Source organism: Dromiciops gliroides, chromosome 2 (assembly GCF_019393635.1).
Source record: "Dromiciops gliroides isolate mDroGli1 chromosome 2, mDroGli1.pri, whole genome shotgun sequence".
Taxonomy (NCBI): domain Eukaryota; kingdom Metazoa; phylum Chordata; class Mammalia; order Microbiotheria; family Microbiotheriidae; genus Dromiciops; species Dromiciops gliroides.
The window spans coordinates 102,830,560-102,856,522 of NC_057862.1; the positions used below are offsets into that span (position 1 = coordinate 102,830,560).

Below are 25,963 nucleotides of genomic sequence, written 5' to 3' on the forward strand. Positions count from 1 at the left end.
ATGCAACAATACAATAAATTTGCACAAAAATGTACACATATAGCTAGAAGGACCCTTAGGGGGCAGCTAGGTAGTGCAGTGGATAAAGCACTGGCCTTGGATTCAGGAGTACCTGAGTTCAAATTCAGCCTCAGACACTTGACGCTTAACTAGCTGTGTGACTCTGGGCAAGTCACTTAACCCTCATTGCCCTGCAAAAAGAAGGACCCTTAGAGGTTAAGTCCAACCTTTTTACTTTACAAAAGGAAACCTCTAGTTCCAAATTGTTTTTTGTACAATGCTGCCTTTCTAGCAACACAATGATACGAGGTGTAACTGTGAAGTAAATATATAGCTCACAATTATGTAACACTTTAACATTTTTAAGCACTTTGTATACAGGTTTCATTAGCCTTATTATTTCATAATTATACCAATGATATTTGGAAACATGAATAACACTACTATACTAATTCTATTAATTTCTAAAGAAATAACTAAAAATTTTGGCCTTTAACTTTTCTGAATTTGACACTTATACCAGACCTAGCAATTCCTCGTTCTTCCTTTTCTTTTACACTGTTGAATTTAGGCTCAGTTTCAGCAAGTTCTTTTTGCTTTTCCTCTATTTTCTCAAGAAGCTTCTGCCTTTCTTTCAAAAGGCGTTTCTGAAAATGAAGGAAGGAGGTATGAGAACTACTTCAGTTAATTTTATAATACTGGTACAAAAGTGGGACATACTCAAAGAAATATAATAAAAACTACTATTCAAGAAACAATGCAAGTCACAAAAAAAACCATCTTAATCATTTAACTGATTCAACAAACATTAAGCACCCATCTGAACTGAGGTAATTTTGATGTGGCAACATACTGGAAAAAGCCAGACATGAATTTTTTGTGGCAAGAATTTGCCCAACCATTTTAATCTATATATTTCTTTCCCCCCCAATTTTAGCTTACCCTTTGTTCACTGTTGCCAGCTAATTCATCTTGCAAATCCTTAGCTTTAAGCTCTAATTTAGTCCTTTGCTTAATTTGTTCTTGTCTTTCAGCACTAAGCTGCTCTTTTTCTTCTTTCATTGCTGAAATTTTTGTTTTCAATTCTCGAACCTGTCGTTCAATATCCTATATTAAAAAAAAAAATTAAAATGGGTTTAACAGAAATTAGTCAAATGTCACAGGACTACAGATTTAAAGGACAGGACACAGAAGTCATATGGTCTAAATCCTTAATTTATAAATAAAAAAACTAAGGCCTTGGGAGGTTAAGTGGCTTGACCTTCATACTGAGCAATTCACCACAAAATTTAGGTAATTTTAAAATTGTTCCTGATTCTAAATCTATTTTGCTTTCTAAAGGCAATAGAGCCAAGACTTATACATTAGCCAACTGACACTAAAATCAAGTGTTTTCTACTACCTGATGCTAGTTCATAACAATTAGAAGGCAAATCTAACATGGACTATTGTATGTCACTAATCTTTTACCTGTCCTATGTCTCCTTCCTTCTTACTATCTTTTCTATATTCTCCCAACCCTTAAATTCCTTACAACTTTATGGAAGTGGGGCAGGGTACAAGTCATAAATATACAAAATATTACTCTTCCCCATCCTATACTCAAAAACTCCTACCTGCTCTCACTTCTCTCTAACCACAAGCTTTCATCTCTCCTCCCCGACTTGATCCCTTGGTAAACAAGTTCAACTCTACACTGCCCCTCTCTCTAATCCTTTACCTTCCTACCCTTTTGCTGGTCTTGCTCTGCTATGCCCCTCAGCCTTGGATTCTTTCTACTATCTGCTGCCTTCATTCCTACTTATGTGTGGCTAAACAAAGCTATAGAAAATCATTAAACTGTGCTGACTAAATACATTATAAATCTGTGCTAATCTCAATTGGGTCATCTCTGTGGCAAGATAGTCCTTCTACACTTTACTTTCAGTCACCCAGTGGCTTTTCCAAAACTTTTTATTGTTCACCAAACTACTCACAGTTCACCTCTCTCTTGACTGAGCACCACCCTGTATTTTACTGAAAAAAAAACCGAGGCCATTCACTAAGAACTCCCTCTTCTGTCTTCTTCCTCATTGCAAGGCAAACAGATGCTTGCTGTAACTATTTCCTCTTTCATTCCTGTCTCCCATGAAGAGGGCCTTTCCTAGCCAAAGCACACATCCTCTACAAGTACAAATGATCCCAGTCCATTATTTTATCTTCTCCAGCAAGTAGTCCCCTCTGCCAACTCTACTCTCTCCCTGTCTACTGGCTGCTTTCCTAATGCCCTTGAAAATATCCATGTCTTTCCCCCATCCTTAAAGCTTCACTTGACATATCCATCCCCACTAGCTTTTATCCTCTCTCTCCTCCCCTTCTGTGGCTAAAATCCTTAAGGAGACTCCACTTCCTTTGCTCTCATTCTCTTCTTAACTCTAGAGTCAAGTTTCCAACTTCATCAACTGAAATTGCTTTTTCCAAAGTCACTAATGATCTCTTAATGCCAAATCTACTGGCATTTCCTCAATCCTCTTATTTCTTGACCTCTCTGTAAACTTTGACACTATTAAACATTTTTTTCTTAATATTCTTTTCTTTCTAGTATTTCATCACATTAATATATCCCAATTCTCCTACTACCTGACTATGCCTTAACCGTTTCTTTTGTTGGGTCTTCATTCAGATCCTGCCCCACTAAACATGGATGTCTCACAAAGGTTTGTTCTTTGCCCTCTTCTATACTAAGGGTCTTCTATACTATGCAAATGTAAAAACCTCTAGCTATAATGTATGTCCTTACCCCTGCTCTATATTATTTCACTTGATAATCTCATCAGCTCTCATGAATTCAGTTATCATTTCTATGCAGATGACTCTCAGATCTATTTGTCTAGCCCTAACTTCTCTGCAGAGCCCCAGGCTCAAAGCTCCAACTGCCTATTACTGCACATCTCTAAGTGGATATCCTTTAGTCACTCTAAATTTGACATGTCCAAAACTAAACTCGTAATCTTTCCCCTGAAAATCTCCTCTCTTTCTAACTTCCCTATTACTATCCAGCCTACCACCATCCTCCCAATCATCCAGGCTCTAAACCTAGGTGTCATCTTTGACTCAAAAATTTTCTCATCCCTCATATACAATCTGTGACCAAGACCTGATAATTTTACTTCCATAACATCCCTCATATACACCCTCTTCTTTCCTGGGACTGCCACTAACCTAGTAAAGGTCCCCATCACTTCACGCTTAAGACTACTAAAATAGCCTGCTGCTTGGCCTCTCTGCCTCAAGTCTCTCCGCACTCCAGGCTATTCTCCACTCAGCTGTCAAACTGATCTTTCTACACTACAGTTCTAAAACCACGTCTTTTCCCCTTACCCCCATTCAGTAAACTCCAATAGCTCCCCATTACCTCAGGATCAAATATAAAATCCTTTGTTTGATTTCTAAAGTCCTTCCTAACTTTCCGATCTTATATTCTATTCCTATCTATATACTCTGGGATCCAGTGACTCTGGCCTCTTTGATGTTCCTGGTACAAGACACTCCATTTTCCTATTCCATGCATTTTTACAGGCTGATCCCCATACCTGGAATGCTCTTCCTCCTGGCTTCCCTAATGTTAATAAGTTGCATCCTATCCTCACTTCTTTCCTCCTTCTAACTCTTGGTTCTCTCTTTAGGATGTCCCCCTGGAATTCTCCTTATCTCCATCTTCTGGCTTCCTTATTTCCTTTAGGTCCCAGCTCAAATCCCATTTCCTGCAAGATTTTATTAATCCCTCACAATGCTAGTACCTTTCCTCTGAGTCTACCTCCAATTTGCCCTGTGTATCTCGTTTATAGATGGTTGTTTTCAAGATTTCTCCCCCATTAAAATGTGAATTATCTGAGGGCAGGGACTGTTTTTGCCTTCCTTTATACCCTCAGTACTTAACATTATGCTTGGCACATAGTAGGTGCTTAATAAATGTTTGCAGACTTTTGGCTCATATTCACAGGTATACAGCCTGCTAGCTATTAGGAATAGTGATTCTCTTTCTCCACTCAAGTACAAAGGGCTCTTTATCAACCAAAATGAACAATCTCCTATTATAATCTTACCTCCATCTTATCTCTAGCATCTTGTTGAGCATCTCTTAATTGTCTGGATTTCTCTCCACTTGTCTCTCTTTTAGCAGACAGCTGTAAATAAAAGACACTGCCAAATTGAGTATAAAGGACATATGAAGATAGAGGCTATCTGCATCCAGAGAAAGAGCTGATAGATGTATAGAATAATTTTATAGAGATGTATATGTACATACGTGTGTGTATTTGTGTTTAATGGTAGCCATCTCTATGGCAGGGTTGGGGGGAGGATAGGGAAAAAAAGGAAATTTACATGATTATTCTGTTGTACATTTGAAAGGAATAGCAAGTGGTATATAGTAAATTGGCAATTTTGCATATAATCATCTTTTTATTGTACTGTTATGGAAATGTTAATTTTATTTCATAAAAACATATTAATGTAATTTTAAAAAATAAAAGAGAAGGAAAAAACATTCTGGGCATCAGGACACAACCGGTGCAGTCATAGAGGAAAGAAGGAATAATGAATATGAAGAACAGAAAGTAAGTTAATTTGACTTTTGGGGAAGAAAATGGATGAGATAGCCTCTGAGCTACCTTCTAAATCTGAATGCTTGTGATTTCAGAGTATTTTTTAAATCCCTAGGAAATTAAGGAAAAGTTAGTTAAAAATTATTTTCATTCTTTTTCATTTAGCTAGCACAATATTTATTTAGGACCATCTTTTTTTTTTCCCCTTTCAATGTCACTATTAATTTTGCTCATCAAGAATACAACTGGCGGCAGCTAGGTGGCGTAGTGGACAAAGCACCAGCCCTGGATTCAGGAAGACCTGAGTTCAAATCCATCCCCAGGCACCTGATACTAACTGTGTGACCCTGGGCAAGTCACTTAACCTAACCCTGACAGGCATATTGGTGAATCCTAGATAAACTGTTTTAGTGCTCATTTTAAAAAAAGACACTATCATGGCTTAGTCATTAAGTACTTGTCTACTATTCCCCAATACTATCCAAATATTTCTATTCCATATACTTGTATACTTTGTTTTAAGCAAAGTTGATCTAGGAAAATGTGGATTTACACCGTTATATTGGAATGAGGGAGAGGGAATAGTTATGTGATTTATAAATGAATTTTTTTTTAAATGGGGGGGGCAGTGTAGCAGGAGGGGTGGGCAATGAGGGTTAAGTGACTTGCCCAGGGTCACACAGCTAGTAAGTGTCAAGTGTCTGAGGCCAGATTTGAACTTAGGTCCTCCTGAATTCAGGGTTAGTACTTTATCCCCTGCACCACCTAGCTGCCCCTGAAGTTTTTATTTTTTAAATTTTGTCCCCCAGAGGCAATTGGGGTTAAGTGACTTGTCCAGAGTCACACAGCTAATAAATGTCTGAAGCTGGATTTAAACTCAGGTCCTCCTGACTCCTGGACCAGTATTCTATCCACTGTGCCACCTAGGGGTCCCTAAAAAAGGTTTTTAAATGGGGAATTTTGGTAAGATTCTTTTAAATAGCAAAATTTCTAATCCAGATTGTAAATTATTTATTATGAATTTCTATACGTAATTTTTCAGAAACATCTCTATAATATCAAGTGAAGTAATCTAGTATCTTATATCAGAAATGTTAAAAATTTCAATAACTTCCTCATTACCACTGGTTACATTATTCATGGAAGGAAGAAGCAGCTAAATATAACCAGTTTTTTGAGTTTCTAAGTTAAGTGATCTAGACCTGTGGAAGAATCAAACAACAAAAAAATTACTATATTTTGAATAATTCAATATCACAGTTGAGCAAAGTCTCTAGAATGAGTAAAAATCCTCCATTAAAAATGAAAAGGGCTTTTCTGTTATTAGATGATATCATCTTCTAAAATAGTTTCTCAACATATTCAAAGAGGCAAAGCGAATATATATAAAGAGTACACATTTATCTAAAAATGAAAAGAATTACATCTTAAGTGGCAAAGATTGACAACTTTTTTACCTCATCGAGTTTGGCACGGGTTTCATTAAGTTCCTGATTATAAATGGTATATTCCAGGGCTCGCCTCATTTTATCCCATTTTTGATACTGCGCGAGTTCTTCTTTTTCTTCCTCCAAAGTATGTAACCTCTCTTCAATATATTTTAACAATTCATTGATTTTTTCCCGTTTGCCCTCTTTAAGAACAAAGAATAAGAACAATTTCATATAATGTCAAGAATTGAGTTTAATTTTAGGAGTATGGAACATTCGCTTGACACTTAATATCACAAAAATTTAAGTGAGGTTATCCTGCACTTTATTTAACAAACCAAAGGAGAGAGAATCATTATTTTACTTCCTGCCCCCATTTTTTTTTGGTGAGGCAGTTGGGGTTAAGTGACTTGCCCATAGTCACACAGTTAGTAAGTGTCAAGTGTCTGAGGCTGGATTTGAACCCAGGTCCTCCTGACTCCAGGGTCAGTGCTCTATCCACTGTGCCACCTAGCTGTCCCATTAGAATCATTATTTTAAAAGAGACCAAAGAACATTCCCAAAGCTAGAAACAGCCCTTTGGCCATAGTTCAAATTCCTCTAAAGAATGTTTGAATCAGTTTACAACTCCACCAACAGTGCATTAATGTCTTATTTTCCCCATATCCCCCTGCCATAGCTAGAAATATTGATGACATCCTTCAACAACCACATGTGGTGAAGAATTCCTTTGTAAGATTCATGTGAAGCTGTCTCCCCTGCTAGCAGTGTCTCTTCTCGTACAAAAACTTACAGGACTGGGCTTAATTATAGAAGTGTGTCACAACTGAGTTTACAATTTGCATACAGCAGGGCAGCTAGGTGGCGCAGTGGATAAAACACTGGCCCTGGATTCAGGAGGACCTGAGTTCAAATCCGGCCTCAGACACTTGATACTTACAAGCTGTGTGACCCTGGGCAAGTCACTTAACCCCAACTGCCTCACCAAAAACAAAACAATTTGCATACAGCATAGATGTCATAATCTATTATTTCCAATTTTGTTAGAGTTGTCAAGATCATAGCATAAAATGTTAATGGTCTATGAACAAAGATACATCTAAGAAATAAAGATAGCATGTGTACGGAAAATATATTTAGTGTTTGAATGATTATTGTATATTCTATTATAACTAAAACTTAAAAATGACAGATTTACTTAAAACCTTATTTTTCAAGTCCTGTTCTAGCTCAATTCAAGTGTGGCCAAAATATCTACTGAACTAAAGTGCAGTATTATGTTCTAAACATTCAGCGATAAACTGTCTTAAAGACCTTTGTCTTTAAGAAGGTTTTAATTTCTGATAGTAGGAATTGCAAAACACTAACTCATTTTCCAGATCTGTAAAACAACACAGTATCCTTAAGTAAAAATGTAGCTGTTTAATGTATCAAGTAATTTGTTAACCTATATTCATTACATAACGATGCACTGAATGTCAGAAGGGACTCCAAAGCAAACCTAGTAGAGATTCTTTCAAGAATCACACTCTTGATGAAATTGTAAAGAAAAGTCCCCTTTCTTTTTTTGTTAATGAAATGTTTCCCCCTTTAAAAACAATGTTATAGGTTGGCTTATGAAGAAAGGGTGATGTACAGATGTTTTGTTTTTAAGCTTTACCTTTTCCTTCTTTTCCTTTCACCTAAAGTAGGGTATTCATTTAGTAAAATTTAGTTACTCTCACAGTTGTTAACTTAGCAAAATGCCTTTTTCATTAAACCCCTTTTTACTGGGCGGTAAAAATATTGCTCTACTTGTATTTTTAAATCTTTCTCTTAAGGAATTTTGCTTCAATGGTACATTAGAGTTCCAAGGGACTCATGATGGAAGGGGATCTCCAAATCCAGAAAAAAAAAAAAAAGAACTGTGGAGTAGAGATGCTGATTGAACCATACTACTTCTGCTTTTGGTGCTGTTGTTTTTCTATTTTGAGGTTTTTCCTCATTGCTCTGATTCTTCTCTTATAACATGACTAATGCAGAAATATGTTTAATGTTATTATATATATATATATAAATAAAAATAACTTATGTCAGATTGCCTGCTGTCTGGGGGAGAGGGGAAGGAGGGAGAAAAATCTGAAATTGGAAAGCTTGTATAAACAAATGTTGAGAACTGTTTTGGCGCGTAACTGGAAAAAAAATACTTTTATCAAAAAAAAAAAGAATTTTGCTTCTTTGTAGATTAGAAAAAATACACTTTTCTTGGCATCTTTAGTGAAGCTACTAAGTAATGTAATGCAGCTTTAAATATTTCTTTCAAAATACACAAATATTCTTAAAATATAAACCTTCTCAAAAATCATAGCCAAGTTACCAATGCTATGATATTTCTAAAGTGGACAATGTTTTTTACTTGCATGCCTCTAATAACTGTCTTAATAATGTTTATCTTGGGCCTATGAGTTCTCTAAGCTTGGTTTTTTTGCTAACAATGATCTGTACACCCTACACAGTAGTTTAAAAAAAATAGATAATTTTGAGCTATACAACCTGTCAACTACTAGAAGAATAACTTAATAATGGATAGTTGGAAAGTTGGAAACTGTTTTTACACTGCTCTTTTGCTAATGCTATTAACAATGTTCTCCATGTGTGATTTAATCCTTAAATACAAAAAAAGAGAGAAACTATACTTAAAAAATGTCCAAGTTGAATTTTACAACTTTACAAAGTTCCCAAAAGAATTTTTTTGAAGGATGGGCCAATGAGGGTTAAGTGACTTGCCCAGGGTCACACATCTATTAAGTGTCAAGTGTCTGAGGCCAAATTTGAACTCAGGCCCTCCTGAATCCACGGCCGGTGCTTTATCCACTGTGCCACCTAGCTGCCCCCCAAAAGAATTCTAAAGTACCATTGTTCCTGACCCCCAACACATACAAAGAACTGGAAGTTAACAATACCTCGCAGAAATTCCTGTGTTCCTTTAAAGTAGGTACTAAAGATCATTGTGCTCACTAATAATGAAATCCTCAATAAGAGTAAACTGAGGCACACAATTGAGAAATTAAGTAACCCCTAACATCACTGTATTTTATTCAAGGAATAAATGTTATAGGAAACACATAATTACTTTAAATTGATTATTTCTCCACAAAATTACACATATGTATTATCAAATGTTACATACCACTGGGATTAGGAATTATTCTTCACAACTAAAAAGAATAAGCAAAAACCCAAAGAGTTATTTTACCTGTTTCTTTCATTAAAGAAATGCTTTCCTCTTTACGTTCGTCATATACTCGAGTACCAGCTACTTCTCTCAATAGCTTCAGTCTCTGAGAGTCAGGTGCTGTGGCCATCTGGTTAATCTAAAAAAGTTAAAGAAATAGTTAAATGACTATATATTGTTCTTTCACTGTTTATTGAAAAACAAAAGCTAAACAAAGTTCTACCATGATTAACCTGTTAGAAATATTCAAATACTTGAAAAAAATTATATCTTAAGTGGCAAAGATAGACAACATTTTTACCTCATAGAATTTGGCATGGGTTTCATTATGGACTGGTTATAAATGGTATATATAGATATATAGAAATATATACACACATCTTTCATAGTTATTTTAATAGATCATAAATTTGATATTTGAACCTCTGCAACCTAATATCTGAAATACATATACATCTCAGGAGAAATTAACTTAAAACATAAAATTTGGAATTAAAGCATTCACAAACTTGCTTTGTGAAAAAAGACTCCCATAAATGATTGTATTGGGGGGGTTCAACACTATCTTACCAGTCAACATCTAGTGGTGGCTTCTAAAGTACTTTCATAAAGAAGAATGAAGAATTATCATGGACACAAAAGTATTACGGGCTGAGAAAACACTTATCAACATTAGTAAAACTTTAAAGACTGCTGCCTCTACCAAGGAATATAAGATAACAGTTTTCCTGCTATATTCCTGCTACTGGAGTTTATTTTCCCTTTAATCATTTTAATTTTGTGGCACTTTGACAGTAATATTTTAAATTTATCAGAGTATTAGTTTTTCCTTAATTATGTATACAAATAGTTGCTGCTAGAAAGATAATATGATCATATTGCCTTATAAAAACCTTATTTTTTCCAGATAGAAGGTATCAAATTTTAGAAGTCAGTCAATGTTAAAATTTGCTAAAACATACTTTTCTACCAAGAAATCTGTTTAGTATTTACAATGCCCCTGCATTATTACTGAAGAAAAATTTCAATAATAATCAATACAAAGTAGTCAAAACTGAATCAATAAGTTATTTCTAATAAACCTAAGAGGAAAATGAGATCTGTTTACATCAAAACTTAAAGCACCAGACACAGATGCCCTCTTATAGCAGCAAAAAAAGAGGAACAAACTAAGTACCAAATGATTAGGAAATGGCTAAATAGTGGCATATAAATATGATGAAATGTTTTTGTTGTAAAAAATGACAAAAGTTGAGGAATTCAGAAAAACATGGGAAGTTTGATATAAACTGAGAGAGCAAAGTAAATAAACCCAGAATATATATACATATATATATATATATATATATATATATAAACTACAATAATGAAAATAAAATAAAAAATATAATGAAAACAAAAAGAATACTAAAATGAAACTAGTCTCTGAGGAACTATCACATATCTTGGCTTAGGAGAATAAAACAGAAAACACCTCCCTCTTTTCAGTAGAAGGTATGGGAGGATTATGGATGCGGACGTGTAGATACATATTATTAAGCGACAACTTTGTGTAGGTTGTTTTGCTTAAAGATCTTTCTTTGGTGGGAAAGTCAAAGAGATAGCCAGAAGGGATGGTGATGTAAAAACAAAAGTCACCAAAAAAATTTATTTGGTTTTAAGAAAAGAAAGCAGTACTCTCAATAACCTAAATTTATTCATGTCAATATGCAACTATTCTTTACCTTTCCTTGTTTGACAATGTAATAAGGATTACTTCGAGAAAATCCAGCACTCTCAAGTAGATTCATCACATCATTTTTCCTGTCATTAAACATAAAGAAGAAACATTATCACATGAATAATCATAAAATTTCACCTCATGGTATAAAACTACTGACTACTTTGATTGTTCAACATAGACTACATTTTATAATTATATTTTAAGGACTTTTAAAAACTTTCTGTATCTTTAAGAAACAGTCAAATAAATACTAATTGAGGAAAAATGTGTAGTCATACTAACATGTGTGAAAAAAATTTTTGTCATTGTTTTTATTAGCTAAAGAAGAAAAAAGAAACTACTTACGTTACCATTTTCTTATCTAAAAAATACTGATCTTTTTTGGCACCAATGACTCTACGAAGTGAAACTTCTTCTTTATCAATCTAATAAAACCAAAAACAAACATGTAATCATTTAAGTTTAGCTCATTACATTCATTTTAAAGTATCCAAGTGAACTTGCTATTATGACAATTAAAAATATGAGACATAGTTTCTGGGTAATTTAATTATTTTATTAATAGGCCAGCAGGTTATTAATAAAAGGATGGTCTATCAGCCTCTCTCTCAGACCAAAGACCCCTAATGGAGATGGAGTGTCAATTTATATAACCTTCTAACTATAGAAGGTCCATCACACAGCCATCAACTTTAATTGGCTGACATAATTTAGAGGTGTGTTATATTAAAACGAAGCCTAGGATACATGAATATGGTCACTCAAGTCGTGGTAAGAATGACATCAATAAAAAGTCCTTGTCTCCACCTAAGACTCCTTTTGTAAGTTTGGGTTGGGTTTGACCCAAATGAATCCTACTTTCAAGGGGAACTTGTGAGGAAGGAGGGAAGGACTAAGAAAGAAGGGAAGATCACTGGGGCCCTCAGGATATCAATTTTTTTTTTTTTGCAGGTCAGTGAGGGTTAAGTGACTTGCCCAAGGCCACATAGCTAGTAAGTGTCAAGTGTCTGAGGTTGGATTTGAACTCAGGTCCTCCTGAATCCAGGGCCAGTGCTTTATCCACTGTGCCACCTACCTGCCCCCGATACCAATTATCAATAAATATTTCTCACACTATGTTTACTTCAAATTTTATATAAATAAGTTAGGCTATTCAATTAATATATACATGTGCTTTATCGAACATCCCATTTCTCACCTAGCTGTACTACTTTGGGACTTCTCTGATATCTCCATCATTTGCTTCAGTTGGGACCTTCTTTCACCACCCCCAACCTCACCCTTTTCATTTTCCTTTTGTAGGTTGCCTTTCCCTCCTTTAGGTTGTAAGCTCCTTGAGGGTAGGGACTAGCTTTCTTTTTTCATATTTATAACCCTAGTACTTAGCAAAGTGCTTGGCAGGTAGTAGGCATTTAATAAATGTTTGACTATTATACCACTTGGTCCTATTTTAAAAAATATTTTAAAACATATTTTGTTATATACAATATAAATCATTTGAACTTTATCACTTAATTTTTTTCCTAGAAAGTACTTTTTTTTTTTTTAGTGAGGCAATTAGGGTTAAGTGACTTGCCCAGGGTCACACAGCTAGTAAGTGTTAAGTGTCTAAGGCTGGATTTGAACTCTGGTACTCCTGACTCCAGGGCTGGTGCTCTATCTACTGCGCCACCTAGCTGCCCTAGAAGGTACTCTTGAAAGACAAAAGTCGATGAAAGAATGCAGTTGCATTGAATGTGTTTTGCTAAAAAAGTTGATTTCAAATTTTAAAAGTTTATAAAATCTTTGGTATAATTACTGGAAGATATACAATAAGCAACTCACTGGTAATCTGTTGTCTGAATTATCAAAAATGATCTCAACAAAAGCAGATATGACTCGAGGTCCAGTGCCTTCCTAAAATGAAGATAAACAATAAATTAAATGTTTTCTTATAACATTTTTGTTATTTTCCAACATAGACCTTTCATAAAAGGTACCAAGTATTAACGAACAGACTGTGAAAATGAAGTTCCATCAAATTACTCTATATTCCTACCAGCATGGTAACAGGACTTTAGCTTAGAATAATACATACAGCTCTCAAATAAAAGGGGGGCACCAGGTTGTCTATGGAGGAATAAACCAGAATCCAGGCTGGATATGGAATATGTCAGTTTGGGGGTTAATTAGAGCAGAACAAGGTCTGGGAGTAAACCCTATGCTTCCAGCCTGAACAAGATAGGAAAGCCCAGTCTTGAAAGGGGGGGGGGGGGGAAGCCCAGTCTTAAAAGGGGGAGAAAAATAAAAGAATAAAAGATTAAATGAGCTTAAATTGAAGAAGTAAATGTAATGATTAGACAAAAACAACTTCCTAACAGTAAGGGGCATTATTACTTAGGGACTTTTTGATATTCGAATTTTGAGACCAGGGCTTAGCAAAGTGTACCTGGCATATAGCAGGCACTTAAAAAACTTATTGAATTTTGTTATGTGGCAAAATTATCTAAGTATGACATGTAATTGAAACAATTTTTAATACTACAAAGACTATGTGCGTCCTCTTGTCCTTTGTATTAGGAAATAACTACTTATAGTACTGAGTAAAAATGTGGCTAAAATGTCCAACTACAACTTGCAGGCCTTTCTATGCTGGAGACATGAGTAGGACTAGCAATGTGTAGCCTAGTTTCCAACAGGTGCCCCTCAGCTCTTCACACAACTTCAGGTTCTGCTTCTGATTCTCAGCTACCTTACTCCCCAATTCCAAACTCTTCCTCAGCAAACCTATACTCCTACTTTTTAGTACCTTATTGGGTCTCCTCAATGTAAAGATAAGGAAATGTCTCTTATAACAAGCATTTAGAAAGCTAGATCTGAATTTCTTTCAAACATTATATTCAAATGAGTCCTGTTACTTCCATAAAGTAGACTAAACTGCACAGCAATATGATATAGCAATATTAACTGAAAGAACTATGGTACACTTACTAAAGATTTTTCTCCACCAGGAAAAAGGTGATTATTTTAAACATATCTAACGTATGAAAAAAACAAATAATCTCACTTACGTGTAATAAAGCCAATCTCTGTTCTGGACGAAGATGACTAAATTCATCACTGAGTACAAACTGAATAGCTATAACAAGCACAAACACAACCATTAGCAAAGTAATTTTTTAAAAAAAGAGGGAGTGGTATCTTACTTGCTTGATTTTTTGAAAAATAACTGCTCAAAGGATCACAGCTTTAGAAAAAGTAGGTAAGGTGACTTGCCCCAAATCACAAAGGCAGTAAATGGCAGAGTTGGGATTTGAACTAGGTCTCCCCATATCAAAACTTTTTCCAATGTCGCATGCTGGTCTCTCATTATTTACTAGAACACAGCTAAGAAGTAGGAACTGAAAATAACACATGAATCACATATTTGCATATGCAGAATATTAAATATATGCTTTTTATTATCAGATACATTAATTATAAGAAACAATTATATGAGAAAAATGTTCATAAAGGAAGAATGTTTAATGGAATGATCAATTTAATATTTAAAAATAAATACTACATATAGAAATAGGTTATCAAAAGATTAAAGAACTATTTCTTGTTCAAATCATGCCACTTAACTTTCAACTTCACATTTAAGATACACTGAATTAAAGTTCAGAGATATTTCATTAAATTTCTTAGATCATAGTTCCTTTTAATATAATCAGATTGGGTATGAATTAGATTAGTAAAATATAAACACAGTCTCTCATCAAATACTTCATTACAATATAAAGAAATACTATTAGTTGTAAGAATCCATTCCAAGTTTCCTTGCCATCAAACTTTAGCAACAGGACAAAATGGCGCTCCTTGGCTTAACTGTGACCCCCCTGAATAGTATCATAGTACCCTTTGAGTGACAGGGAAATATTTAGTCCAGGCAGCAATGCACCCATTGCTAGCTTATGAGGCCAGTAAAGCCCTAGTTATACTGTGAGATGCATGGATTTGAGAATGTAACACTGCCACCCCTTTTTCAAAAATTGTCATTAATATTATTTAAGATGAGATGGGGGCGGCTAGGTGGCACATTGGATAGAGCACCGGCCCTGGAGTCAGGAGTACCTGAGTTCAAATCCGGCCTCAGACACTTAACACTTACTAGCTGTGTGACCCTGGGCAAGTCACTTAACCCCAATTGCCTCACTTTAAAAAAAAAAAAAGAATGAGATGGCCAGAATCTTTCCCTCTTCCCAATCTGCCCCCCACCAAAGCTGAGGCTGATTTTATTAAAATAACCTATGTTCCTGGTGGATTTGTTAAAATGAGAGTATATTACAATTCAATTTCCTTAAAAGGAGAACTTTAAAGGTATATTTTTTATTTTCAAAAAAATGTTTTACCCGAAGTATTTTAACCTGTTTTCTAGAAATAATTGATAACCAATTTTATAAAGCATTTTGAAATTTGCAAAATGCTTTACATACATTAGTTCATTTGAGCTCTACAAATTGGCAAGATTACAATAGGTGTTTCCAATTTTATAGCTGAGAAAACAGGTCAGAGGGGTTTCTGTGGTCAAGTTCTTAGCAAGTGTTGGAACTAGGATTTGAACTCAGATATTTTAACTACAAGATCAGCACTCTCCTCAGTACAACATGAGACATTTAATACAAAAGGGATCCTGTTAATGACTAACACAAGGGGTTCTTTGCTTTTTTTTTTGTATCATGGACTCCTTTGGCAGTCTGGTAAAACCTACAGACCCCTTCTCAGAATAATATTTTTAAATGCATAAGAATACAAAGAAAACCAATTATAATGAAATAATTATCAAAATATCTAAAAAATAAGCTCACAGGCCCCAGGATAAGAACCTAACAAGAAGATCCCAAATGAAGGTTGTTATTTAAATACAGAAAGCATTTTTAGCTGTCTTTATAAACATACCCTAAGACCAGTAAATTAACTGCTTTACACTTGAATGAATGACATATCTAAACAAACCAAAAAAAAAATCTATACCTACCATAAAAAAAATTACTTTTGCCGGATCCATTTCTGCCCACTAAAATTTTAAAAAGTACAAATTTTTAAAATATGAATAAGTATAAGGCAAATATAAATTATGCTAAAAACATTTAAAGACATTCAAATAAATTTTCTAATCTATTCAAAATAAATTTTAATAGTCAAAAGTACACAATAACAAGTAAGTGAGTAACATCAAATCAATAAATAAAAACAAAAAGATTTGCCTATATCACCTGCCATGACATGCAAATGAGATTTCAAGGTCTTCAATCTAAGTTAAAAAAATTAATTTGCTTCAATGTTGGTCTTTGCTCTTGGCTCAAAAATCTAGGCAAAAACTTAAAATTATTAGCTGGCATTCATAATAAATTGGTTCATAAAATTTTAGATTTCTAATACATTTAAGAGCCACCTCATTTCTCAAAATGCTTATGAAGCTATAAATGATCTGTTTTAAATCACAGTACTAATTAAAAGGCTAAATATAACCACAAGAGGTATAACTACTACTGATAGTGCTACTTTTTTATAACCAATCAACAGTGATTTAACTAAAAGTCAAAATATATACCTCAAAACTGACTTGCATTAAAATGCAATGATATAAGGTGTGTTTTTTGAAATTTAATTGCTATTGTTATAAGACACCAGTTTTGGGTAAGCATATTATCAATTTATTAATATTATACCAGTAAAGGGATTGACCAAGTGTCTCCCTAACTTCTCATGGTTTTAGGCTATGTGGTAGAGAAAGCAGGGAGAGCTTCAGCATGCCAGTTAGGGCAAGCAGGAGAAAAGTCCCCAAAAGACCCATGCTGTCTCCCAGAGAGAAAGCCTGTGGTCTCAAGGAGACCCAAGGGAAGCCCAGGACATGGCCCAGAATAAGCAGATGATCTTCCATGGTAGTTTCCAAGGGATTTTATCCTCTTTTGATAGAGGTAGGTCATTATACATCAAACAAATCTAATTGGTTAGCATCATTCAATTCCATTGGTTGAGGAGGAAAGTTCATTAAAATGAACTCTAGAGATGACATCAAGGAAAAGAATACAAAAGACCCTCATTCAAGTTGCTTAAAGCAAAATCAATTATCTAGGGGTGAGGGGCAGCTAGATGGCGCAGTGGATAGAGCACTGGCCCTGGAGTCAGGAGTACCTGAGTTCAAATCTGGCCTCAGACACTTAACACTTACTAGCTGTGTGACCCTGGGCAAGTCACTTAACCCCAATTGCCTCACTAAAAAAATAATAATAATAATTATCTAGGGGTGGTTTAATTCCAACAGTCCTTCCTTCCACATCTTTGGATTTGTCCCAGATGAGATTTGATGAAGTTTTTTAAGGACAACTGGACTTGGGGGGGGGGGGGGGAAGCACTGAAACAGTAATCTCTGGGTCCCCCAAAGAAATCCATTATTACTAATTATTTTCTCACAAAGGCTATAAACAAACTTGATTAACATTTCAAAATTCCGGCCAAATTATCACAACATAAGACAAAAGTAGGCATCTATAGCTTTAAACTACTCTAAACCCTAACCAAAACTAGCCAAAACTACAATGCATTCAACATTTACAAATGGATAGCATTTTTTAAATTTCACTTACCAAAATTATTGCATAGAAATGTTTACTGTGTGAGACTGATTAGTTCAATTCAACTAGTAACAAGGTGTCTTGTTAGTTGGCAAAAGATTGATATTTTGTTGGACATCCAAATGTAATTTAGCAACATGAATGAATACTCAAAATATTTTTATTCTTAAAAGGACACTTGTCAAATTATACTATTAAAACAACCAAGATCCAATCAGTAAAATCATATATAACATAGAAGTTATAAAGAATGTATGGCTATACTACAAGTATATAGAATTATAAAATATGTGCTAGCTGTTATTGGCTAGATATACCCATTTCTAAAAACCCTACTTGCAAAATAAAAACAAATTAACAAATGCATGCACACTACTTGACTCATTAAAAAGTTTTTAAAAACCTATTAAATTGTTTTCTTGTTTCCAAGAAGACTGCAAGCAATTCTACATTGGGTTATATGTGCACACATGTTCATGTATATGCATAAGTGTATGGTTTATTGGAAGGAAGTTCATATGAAATAAGAAAAATAATTCTATTTTAAGGGTGTCCTTTTGTTAAATTCAGCATCTGCTATTTAATCACCATCTTCTATATGTGTCCTTTGGTAACAAGACACCAAAATAGTATTTGTTCCAATGAAATAGTTAAATCTGTCTTTTAAAAATTCAGAAGCACCAAAACCAGAATGAGTCATTTTTTTCTTGGCTGTATCATACAATTGGAAATACCCATTAACATTAAAAACTGTACACTAAAAGAAAAAGTGAGGATAATCTAAATTATATATGTAGAATGACTGATTTAATAAAGTCATGGTGACTAAGTTGTACCAAATTTAGAATATAATAAGTTGACCAAGGTCATGCTTAATCTTAACACAAATTTAAGTAAAAGGTTATTTTAAATGGATCAAAGACTTATGCAAAGCTAATTAAATGGTATATAATTAATTTGGAGTTATAAAGTTCTTTATCCAAAGTGTTTCAACTGTAAAAACTAAGTAGTCATAGTTAAAACAGGTTAAGAATTCAGAAGCATTTTGAATGGACTCAGTAGATACTTATGTCCTTTTTAAAAAATGATTTTAATTGGTGTCCCAGACTTAGCTGATACTTTCAATGTTCTAAGAAATTCTGATTGCAGTTTAATCTTAATACTGCCATTTTTGAGATTTTTATAAAGTTTTTGCAGTTCCTTTCTAATTTTTCATCTAAATACAAGGTGAAAAAGAACTTTCAATTTATAAATTGTGGATGATAAAATATAATACAAGCTTTGCCCAAACAACAGGTACTTACCTATGACATTGTGTTTTGAACTGAATGGATCTACAATCGTCTGATCTCTGTAACTTCGAAAACCCTGGATAATAACCTGATGGGGAAAAAAAGTTATATTTAAAATATAATGTAAATCATTTGAATTTTAAGAAACATTGTCAATTTCAAGATTTTAATGTTTTCATTTCCTTGTTTCCTAGTTTTCAGCTAAATAAAAGCTGGATTGTAGGTACCCTTCTATGCATTCTTCCTCAGTATACCCATTCTTCTTACCAATTATGTGTATTTTTTTTCTCCATTTTTAAACATTTTTACTTAAAGTTTTGCGTTCCAAATTCTCTCCTCCCTACCCTCTTTCCACCCCCTCAGACAGTAAGTATACGTGAATCTTGGGGAGAATTCACAGGGCTTATGAAGAAGATATTCTACTGTTGCTCATCTTACTATGCTATTTTATTAAATGCCTTTACTTTGGGGTGAGGGGAGAAAGTAGAAAAGAACTTTCAATTTAAAAATATCTGTATTAGAAAGTAGTGGTTTAAAAGTATCATTTACTAAAAAGTCAACCCCTACCAGTTTAATTTTTAAAAAATCACAAGCAGTGTATTGCTTAATGCAGCTCGAGTAGGGTAAAACACATTGCATAGACTTAACTGAACCACTGTACAGTAACCAAACAGTACAGTAAACTATCCATCTAAAAACAACTGCAAGGGGCAGCTAGGTGGCGCAATGGATAGAGCACTGGCCCTGGATTCAGGAGTACCTGAGTTCAAATCCAGCCTCAGACACTTGACACTAGCTGTGTGACCCTGGGCAAGTCACTTAGCCCCCATTGCCCCGCAAAAAACAAAACCAAAACAAACAAAAAAACCCAAACCAACTGCAGTCACCAAATTCAACAAAACAGGTGAACTGAACCTCCAACAATTCCTACGATTTCTAAAGAGCTTACTTGTAATGAATGAGAGAGGCAGCAAAATATAGTAAGTTAATCAGGAAGCCCTCAGTTCAAGCCCCCATATAAGACAATACATCTTCCAGTCAATCACAACCTTTCAGTGCCCCCAGGCAACTCTTTAAAACTAGAAGTTACAGGAGTAATAGTGGAAGAAGTCTCCTACCGTGATGAAATCATAGATCCACACCCCCCCCATCATCATTTAGAAAGGCCTAGAAAAACATAAAATCTAAATTTCTATGTTCATTAAGAACCAATAAAAATAATCAATCTTTTCTCTATAAACCCAAGTTTCAATTAAGATGATCTATTTTTTAAAAGCAAGAAAAAGCACCATCTTACATCTCTCTCAATTTACTACGGCAATGGTATCAATCTCAAGTAAAAACAGGGGCTGCCAATCTGTACATGAGGATCCCAGGAAGCTGCATACTGACAGTTTAAAAATGTAATGTTATCTCTGTTGTACTGTGTTTTTTTGTTTGTTTTTTGCAGGGCAAAGAGGATTGTGACTTACCCAGGGTCACATAGCTAGTAAGTGTCAACTGTCTGAGGCTGGATCTGAAGTCAGGTTCTCCTGAATCCAGGGTGGGTGCTTTATCTACTGCACCACCTAGCTGCCCCTGTTGTACTGTGTTTTTATCTATTTTGTTAAATGTTTCCCATTATATTTTTGGTTTGTTTTTTTTTTTGCGGGGCAATGGGGGTTAAGTGACTTGCCCAGGGTCACACAGCTAGTAAGTGTTAAGTGTCTGAGGCCGGATTTGAACTCAGGTACTCCTGAATCCAGGGCCGATGCTTTAACCACTGCGCCATCTAGCTGCCCCCTCCCATTATATTTTAATCTGGTTCAGGTCACACTCCAGAATGCTGGAGGGGGCAGCACAGTATACACCCTAACTATGACACCTCCAGACTACAGGATATAGTTACTGCAGGTGAATCTCTGGCTTGTGTGATCTTTATAGAGCCAAAGGAAAAATAAAAGAAAAGTCACCCTTTTAGCCGAGTGGTTTTTAACACAGGAGTTTTTTAGCTTTTTTGTGTCAAGATTTCCTTCACTGAATGTTTCTGAATGCACAAAATTAAATACATAGGATCACTAATAGAAACAATTATGCTGAAACTGTTATCAAAACACAGTTCAGGTAAAGAACCCCTGTCCTAGCCCATTACATAAAGGATACTTATTTCCCCCATTCACAGGAACTCACTAAGTCCCTGGACATAGAATCAGAAACTGTTACACTTTCCCCAAATCTCCCTAAAAATCATCTTAGTGGCCACTGATAGTAGATGTACTTAATTGAGGGACCAGTCAAGATAGTGTTTAGATAACAAAATAAACCCCTCAGGCTACAAATTTTCATTTATTTATTACTACCCTTCATCCCCAACAAAGTATCAAGAACTACCAACATCTATTTTACAAGACAATCTGGTACTTATTTTCACTGAATTATATTTTTGCCCTCATTTGTGTATTGAAGAATGGTTGCATACTTTAATTCCCCATTGATCTATGACTCAATCAGTGTGGGGACTTGATCCACAGATAAAGCTTTCACCTGTTACTAAGTAAACTATCATCACAAGTTGATAAATAACATGGTGGCCTGAAGGTGATGAACCTCTCCAAACTTTGCTAGGCTATGGTGCATGGTAAGGCTGTATTCAAAAAACCTAATCAGTTTGTCAAAACCTGTCAAAGCGGGGCAGCTAGGTGGCGCAGTGGATAGAGCACCGGCCCTGGAGTCAGGAGTACCTGAGTTCAAATCCGACCTCAGACACTTAACGCTTACTAGCTGTGTGACCCTGGGCAAGTCACTTAACCCCAATTGCCTCACTAAAAAAACAGAACACACACAAAAAAAGCCTGTCAAAGCTTGTGTTTCACTGGCAAGACATGAGTCTGAGAACTCAGATCAGCTCCATGCCACAATGAAGCTTCAGTGGAGAACTTTAGTGGAGTATGGAAGCACATTTAGTAGAATACAGACTCCATGGAGATAATGGACAAATTCTATAGCTTAAGGAAATTCACCACAACAAATTTCTAATACTACTAATTACTAATTTCTAATTAGAATTTTAAAAACATTAATACTGTAGTATTAAGATTATCTCAAAGTAATTTATGTACATTGGAAAAGCATCCAGGAAACACCTTTATTAATTTTTTCAAGATAATTTTAAGCCTATTATATACTCTCTTGGGCAATATAATAAAATTATCATTCAAGGAAAGTAGAGTAGACTGTAATATTCTCACTACAACCAAGGCAGCACCTCCTGCATTAGAAACAAAGACAATTCTGCATCTGGATTCCCAGACACTGACACTACCTGACAAATGATCTACTTACCTTCCCATCTTAGTTTACCAATCTGTAAAATTAAAACAACTTAACTTTAAAAATCTAACAAGACTTTAAGATTAAGACATCTCACTTCTGGGACAGGCTGGATGGCACAGTGGATAGAGCACCAGCCCTGGATTCAGGAGGACCTGAGTTCAAATCTGGCCTCAGACACTTAACAATTACTAGCTGTGTGACCCTGGGGCAAGTTACTTAACCCTCATTGCCCCGCCAAAAAAAACCCCAAAAAACCAACATTAAGCACCTACTATGTGCCAGGCACTATGCTAAATCAGGGGATAAAAGACAAAAGCTATAGTCCCTGACCTCAAGGAGCACACAATCTAAAGGGAAAGACAACAGGACAAACAAATGTACAAACCAGCTACATGCAGGATAAATAGGAAATAATTAAAAGGAATGCACAAGAATTAAAAGAGGCTGGGAAAGGTTCCCAAAAGAAGATGGGATGTTAGTTGGGATCTGAAGGAAACCAGGAGGCAGAGATGAGAAGAGAGAATATTCCAGGAATGGGAGACAGCCTGAAAAATGTCTAGAGCAGCGAGATGCAGTGTCTTGTTTGTGGGACCAGTGTCACTGAATCAAAGAGTCTGTGGCTGGGAGTAAGGTATAAAAAGACTGGAAAGGTGGGGTGGAAGTAGTGGAATGTGCTTGCTAGGTTATTAAGGGTTCTTAACAACAAAGGACTTTGTATTTAATCATGGAAGTGATGGGGAGCCACTGGAGTTTATTGATTGGGGGAATGGTAGAAACTTTGTTTAAGGAAAATCAGTGGTTGCCAAATGGAGAACAGACTGAAGTGGGGAGAGACTTGAGGCTGGCAGACCCACCAACAGACTATTGCAATAGCCCAAGTTCAAGGGGACGAGGGCCTGTGACAGGATGGTGGTAGTATCACAGGAGAGAAGAGGACATATTTGAGATATGTTGCAAAGGTGAAATTGATAGGCCTTGCCAACAAACCCACCAGCAAGTTATTGCAATAGCCCAGGCATGAGCTTGCACCAGCATGGTAGCCATATCAGAGGAGAGAAGAGGACATATTAAAGATATGCTTCAAAGGTGAAATTGACAGGCCTTGGCAACAGATTGGATATAGAAAGGGAGAGATAGTAAAAAGTGGAGGATGACACCTAGGCGGTGAACCTGGAGGACTTAAGAGGATGCTGGTGCCCTAGGAAGTAATATGGAAGTTAGTATGTTTGTGTGTGGTTTAGGGAAAAACATGAGTTTGAGTTCAGTTTTGGACATACTGAGTTTAAGATATCTACCGGACATCCAGAACCAAATTTCTGAAAGGCAGTTGGCAATGTGAGATTAGAAGTCAGCAGAGAGATAAAGGCAGGATAGGTTGATTTGAAAACCATCAGCATAAAGATGATAATTATATCCATGGGAGCTGATGAGATCACCCAGTCAAGTAGTAAAAAGAGAAAAAAGGAAGCGCAGGATTAAGGCTTTGTGGTACATCTACAATTGTGTTGTAAGAAATGATGAAAGACATACCTTCAGAGTAAGTTGTAAAGACTTGTATGAACTGATGAAGAGTGAAGTCAGTAACACTGTAATGCAAATAACTTTAAAAGACTTAAGAATTCTGATCAATGCAAGGACCAACCATGATTTCAGAATATTCATAATGAAAAAATGCTATCCATCTCCTGATAGACACATGGTGGACTCAGAATGAAGACCAAAACTTTTTCGAGACATGGTCATTTTGGAATTTTTTTTGCTTAACTTTGCATATCTGTTACACAAAGGTCTTGCCTTTTTCAAAGAGCAGGGGGTGAGAGGGCTTTTGTTTCTTTAAAAAAATTAAATAAAAATATAATTCAACTAATATAAAATAATAAGCATGTAACATAAATATTAGAATATATAAAAAATAAAAAAATTTAAGGGAAAATGTCATAACACAGCAATTCACATTTCCTTACCCTTCTTCCCAAGCCCACAACCTAATTTGTCTGGAATCCACTGGGGAGGAGTGAAGATTTGCGCTGTCCAGAATATCTTAATTAGAGCTCGAGTTAACTCAGCCAAAAAAAAATTTAGTTAAGTACCTACTATGTGACAGGTACTGTGCTAAGTGTTGGGGATAAAAAGAAACACAAAAGGTAGTCCCTGCTCTTAAAAGACCTCCCAGGGGGTGGGTAGGTGAGACAACATGAAAACAACCATGTACTAACAAGGTACATACAAGATCAATTGGTCATAATCAATAGAAATAAAGTACCAGAATTTAGGGGGACTGGAAAAAGCTTCCTGTGAGATTTTAGCTGGGACTTTTGAAGGAGGTCAGAAAAGCCAGAAAGAAGCGATGAGGAGGAAGAGAATTACTGGCCCGATGGACAGTCAAAGAAAATGCCCGAAAAAAAAAGTATGTATGTTGGGGGGAGAACTTATTTAAATTATATCCAGGATTCAAGTTCCCCAACGGGTCCACCAGCTGGACAGCCATAATACCCAGGGGCAGGCCAGAAGAGCCACTCGGATAACATTAATTAGGCTCCTAGCCCACTCAGAGCCAAAAAAAGGAGGGGGGGAGGCGGCGCGCATCAGCTCCGGGGAGAGGATGAGGAGGAGGAGGAAGCCGCACATCACCGGGGGTGTTATTATTATTATTATTATTAGGAAAGGGCAAAGTCAAGTGCGGCCTGCAAGGCAGACAACCCCCACGCACGCATGTCCGCGGCTCCCCCCGGGCAGGTCTGCCCAGAAGAGTGGCCCGCTCCTCCCCCCACCACCGCCCTTTCCCTCTGCCTCCCTCCCCCGCCCCCACGCGGCCTGTCCTTCCCTGACCCCACCCCCCCCAGCAGAGGGAGCAACTCCCCCCACCCCCCACACTGGGAGCCTGAATACTGCTCCCCGCTATCTTCCCCATCCCGGTTGGGACCCCTTCAGTGGCCTAGGCCTCTGGGGAAGGTATTCCCCAAAGCCCGAGGCTCTGAAGTGCGGAAGGTGCAGGAGACAGAGGAGACGACGCTTCTCTTCTCCTCCCGCCGCTACCGCACGGGGGATGGGAGCGCGGCCCACAGAACTGGGGGGGTGGGGGAGGCGGGAAGCGGAGGCGGTCTTGATTCCTCTGGGACGGCGCGGCACCGGCCTCACCTGTTTTATATACATGATTCCTCGCTCCCGGCCCGGGAGAAAGACCCTCCCGGGACCCGCAGCTGCTCCTCCGCCAGTCAGGTGAGCTGAATCTACAACCCCTCCCCCACGACCCCGATCCTTTCCCCAGCCAAATAAAATGGCGGCCTCCGAGGAGGCGGCGTCCCCGTCTGGATCAAACCATCCTCGCCATCTGAGCAGGGAGGAGCGGGTGCACCGGAAGACTTCGCCGCCTTTCCCCACCCAGGACTAGCTCCCGCCAGACTCTGCGTGGCAGAGCTGTATTTATGTTTGGGAGATAGTCTCCATTCCTTCGAAAATTTGCTTTGAACTTTATTCCCGGGTATGCTTGGTGTGGTCGGCTTCCCCCTCTAGGGCGGAAGCCAGTGGTAGCGATTACGAGAGGGGAAAGGTTCGGCGCCAAAGGCAAGCGTTCTCAAACCGCGAGGGGAGGGGACTTCGAAGATGAGCCAGGCTAAACCACGTGGTTTGAGGGGGATAGGAAAAAAACCACGAAGGTTGAACTTGGGCGCTGCGGGCGGGGTGGTTGCGTAGCTGTTTGTTTTTCGAAATGCAAAGCGCTTCGGGGCTGTGGATCGCTTCTCTGGTCTGGCTTGCTAGAAATGATGTCAGCCCACATTTATTTCGCACTTAACCTCATTTCTTTTT

The 25,963-nt window shown here is 36.7% G+C and overlaps 1 protein-coding gene across 1 annotated transcript in view; it reads right to left on the reverse strand.

Moving 5' to 3' along the window:
* Positions 1 to 25,444, reverse strand: part of SMC3 (structural maintenance of chromosomes 3) — a 53,199-nt gene extending 27,755 nt beyond the window's left edge. Inside the window, exons 1-12 of the mRNA XM_043982475.1 lie at positions 25,295 to 25,444; positions 18,857 to 18,932; positions 15,953 to 15,991; positions 14,004 to 14,071; positions 12,778 to 12,849; positions 11,299 to 11,378; positions 10,955 to 11,033; positions 9,252 to 9,369; positions 6,044 to 6,219; positions 4,086 to 4,166; positions 943 to 1,107; positions 526 to 647 (exon numbers count right to left, since the gene is read on the reverse strand). Of these exons, the coding sequence (XP_043838410.1) occupies positions 526 to 647; positions 943 to 1,107; positions 4,086 to 4,166; positions 6,044 to 6,219; positions 9,252 to 9,369; positions 10,955 to 11,033; positions 11,299 to 11,378; positions 12,778 to 12,849; positions 14,004 to 14,071; positions 15,953 to 15,991; positions 18,857 to 18,932; positions 25,295 to 25,309 (1,091 nt within the window). The 5' untranslated portion in view covers positions 25,310 to 25,444. The remainder of the gene's footprint in view (positions 1 to 525; positions 648 to 942; positions 1,108 to 4,085; positions 4,167 to 6,043; positions 6,220 to 9,251; positions 9,370 to 10,954; positions 11,034 to 11,298; positions 11,379 to 12,777; positions 12,850 to 14,003; positions 14,072 to 15,952; positions 15,992 to 18,856; positions 18,933 to 25,294) is intronic.
* Between the last annotated feature and the right edge of the window lie 519 nt (positions 25,445 to 25,963).